The sequence below is a fragment of the Protobothrops mucrosquamatus genome, unplaced genomic scaffold (assembly GCF_001527695.2).
Source record: "Protobothrops mucrosquamatus isolate PMUCROS unplaced genomic scaffold, P.Mucros_1.0 scaffold_214, whole genome shotgun sequence".
NCBI classification, from domain to species: domain Eukaryota; kingdom Metazoa; phylum Chordata; class Lepidosauria; order Squamata; family Viperidae; genus Protobothrops; species Protobothrops mucrosquamatus.
Genome location: NW_015386290.1, coordinates 106427 through 109669, shown reverse-complemented (window position 1 = coordinate 109669; position 3243 = coordinate 106427). Strand labels below are relative to the sequence as shown.

The 3243-nt window shown below is 36.1% G+C and overlaps 1 protein-coding gene across 2 annotated transcripts in view; it reads left to right on the top strand.

Moving 5' to 3' along the window:
* The window catches only part of TNNT3 (troponin T3, fast skeletal type), a gene marked incomplete at its 3' end in the record, with an annotated part of 47523 nt that extends 44280 nt beyond the window's left edge, over window positions 1–3243 (top strand). For both annotated transcript variants that reach the window (XM_015827294.2, XM_015827286.2), the window contains 1 exon segment: window positions 3100–3243. In XM_015827294.2, the coding sequence (XP_015682780.1) occupies window positions 3100–3148 (49 nt within the window).

The window sequence follows — 3243 nt, the reverse complement described above, 5'->3', positions numbered from 1 at the left end:
CACCAATTTTTGCTAGCTACATGGCAACAAGTAAAAACAAAAATGCACATATAATTAGGAGGATGAGTTTGCAGTAGGACTTTATACAAGTTTTCAGAAACCTGGAACTTGATATAAAAAGGCAGAGATAATCTTTAACTGAATATGTACCGTATTTTCCGGCGTATAAGACGACTTTCTAAACCCTGAAAATCTTCTCAAAAGTCGGGGGTCGTCTTATACGCCCAGTCGTCTTATACGCCAGAAAATACGGTACTCCCTAATTCAACATCTCAAGAAAGAAAAATAGATTAATGATCCTTGCCAGTTATTTAATTCAAGTTACTGCTAAAGTATATCACCAAACTATCTCCAGAGACTGTGATATTTATGTCTTGTATATTTTGTAAAAGTATAAAAGATGACAAGCAACTTAACTAGTTTGAACCTTAGCATAGAGTAGACCTACCCAGGAAAGATGCTATCTACTAGGTGGAAAAAATCTGAAGGACATCCATAATTACCTTGGATAAGGAAGATGGGTTCCCAGTTACTAAAGAGATGTCCTTTGTCCTTTTTATATTCCTATTATTGCCTTGTCCTATTTATTTATGCTTTGCAGTCAAAATTATTCTTCTGCTCTGCTTTGCTGAATAAATTCTTTCAGCTTTGACTTCATTTTGTGCATATTGCTCTCGAGTCTACAACCTCCTGCCCATATCTGACTGAGGTGAAACAGCTGGTAAATCCCTCTCTCCATGATGGGAAGCAGGTCATTTTTTAAAACTTAGTCATATTTGTTTGCAGATTACTACCTTCAGAAATCGGATTGATCAGGCACAGAAACAGTGAGTACCTAGATTACTTGTCCAGTGTGAAGACTGGAATATCCATCTGTTTGCAGTAGTCACTTCAGTCTTCTTCCAGCTATTTCTTATTGGAAGGGAATGAAGTGGAAAAGCACAGTCGCTAAAGCCCACTTTTTTCTTTCCTTTAAAAAATACTTTGGAGAAACTGAAATGAATCTATAATCCCCCCCCCTCTTTTTCCCCGTCAATCTTGGTGAGGCTGCCAATGTGCTTTACATTGGCATGGAAAGCATACTTTCCGAGATTGTAAGGAACAGGATTTAATAACACTAATATTCAAATTTGCCACTGTCACATGGAAATCATGTGGCATGGTGTGCCCAATGGTTCTTTTGATGCATCATATAATCTTATCTCCCTTCATCTAATTCAAATTATTTCCTGCTTGTTTTGTTCCATAGTTTCATTGCTGCATGTGTCAATTCAGAAACCTAATGCTTTAAAGATAAAGGCAATAGTGAAACAATAATCAAATGAAAGCAAGGGTTGAAAGGGGATAGTTCTAGAAGAAATGACTGTATGGAAGGACGAACTCTCAAAACCTCTCTTCTCATGCAGGGAAGGAAAACCAGTGCATTGATATGCCTGGCTCTATTAAATGCATATAATTCTAGATGTTTTGCTTATATGTTTTATATTATATATATCATTCAATGAATGGTGCTTCGGGCTCATTAATAGCTCTTAATTGGCCCTGTTAATTTATAAACAGTATAATCCTTGTTGCAGAACTGGAGGCAATTCAGATAAATCTATGCTACTTTAAAGGCAAGGGCATGCTGAAAGTTACTTAGGATGATGTGCCATTCTTTAGAAGACAAAACATAAAAAGAATACAGTTCTAAGAGGGTTGTTAAAGATTATGAGCTTCATGAAATGATTTGGCTGCAAAATCTTACAAAGAAAAAAATAAAAGGAAAAGAAACTAACAGGAGTAAGGTATACCAAATTTTTGTCAACTGCACCAATAAGGTATTTTTATAACTGACACTTGTGGACATTATTGGAAGATACGGCAGCACATAAATGTAAGTTTGTAGCACATATGTCTATTATCATCCGAAGACACGCAACAGCCACTTGTCTCTGAGGACAAAGGCTGTTTTAGGGGAGAAAAAGTGCCATGTTAAATAACAGGTAAAGTATTTGCTGTTTGTGTATATGAATGGTGATGTCACTGACATGTTCCCGTATGTAAAACTACCACTGTTATCATGTAAGCTTTAAAGATACTCCTTTTACTGTTATATTTCCCTGTCTCTCACATTCCCTGGAAGATTTCATATTGGAAGTGTCCCAATAGCACATAATCTAAACTCCAATTCACCAAACACATAGCTACTAATCCAAGTTAGCTTGTTGTGTAAGTTATAGTACCATCTAAGGATACACAGCATGCCAATAACAGCAATGCAGCTAGAATTTGTTACTGGGCCAAGTGTGGTGTTCTGTACCAAATTAATGTACTCATTTGGAACAACAGTACACATAACTGAGCTCATAATTAAGGTAAGTTTTGCATGTTTCAGATACTGTTTCTTTTGCATGCAAAATAAAACAGTTTGAAATCTTGTCAACTACAGTAGCACAATTTAAACATGAGTTTTTTCCACCTGTCTTTTGAAGAAGTTTTTTTTTTATCTTGATGAAGTTTAAAGGAAGTTGTGCTACTTTGAAACATAATGCTTTGTGGTTTATCAGAAATTCTGAATAAACGTTGTTTCAACTCTGCGCCTAGTTTTTATTAGTATTTCAAGTCAAATTTGGGCAACTTCTGGATTTTTGGTGATGACTTTATTTAGGAGATAATGCAATCACTTTTTGGATGTTCAGACTAAATTGAAAAGTTGGCAGAAGCTAAATATAGATTATATCATGTATTAGTTTTAATGCACAACTATAATTGCATCTAAAATTCCAAGGTAGCTCTGCCATTAATGTATGGAAGTTTCCATTTCTGACAAGTCTGATTAGAACTCAGACAACTATTGCCTTTAAAAAAAAAACATGTTGATTGTCAGCTTGAGATAAAATAGCTTCGGGATCCAGATTGAACAGATTGCCAGCAGCTATTCCTTGATCAAGAGATGAACAAAATGGATCTGATAAGAGTAGAATTCATTGGCATTTCATCTGCTTTAATGATAGAGTGACATGAAATGATAAACTTGTTGAAAAGGCAAGGTCAAGAACAGGAAACGGTGTCTGTATTGCAACAGCAAGACACATTTTTATCTTATTTGTATTACAGCAGCAAGAAGGCCGGAGCCAAGGGCAAAGTTGGAGGACGCTGGAAATAAAGATCTGGAAGGTCCCTGCAGGAAGATTCATCAATGGTGGCATGGCCAAACATCACTGGCTCATCTTCCCTATTTAGCTACCAATTCCTCTCTCT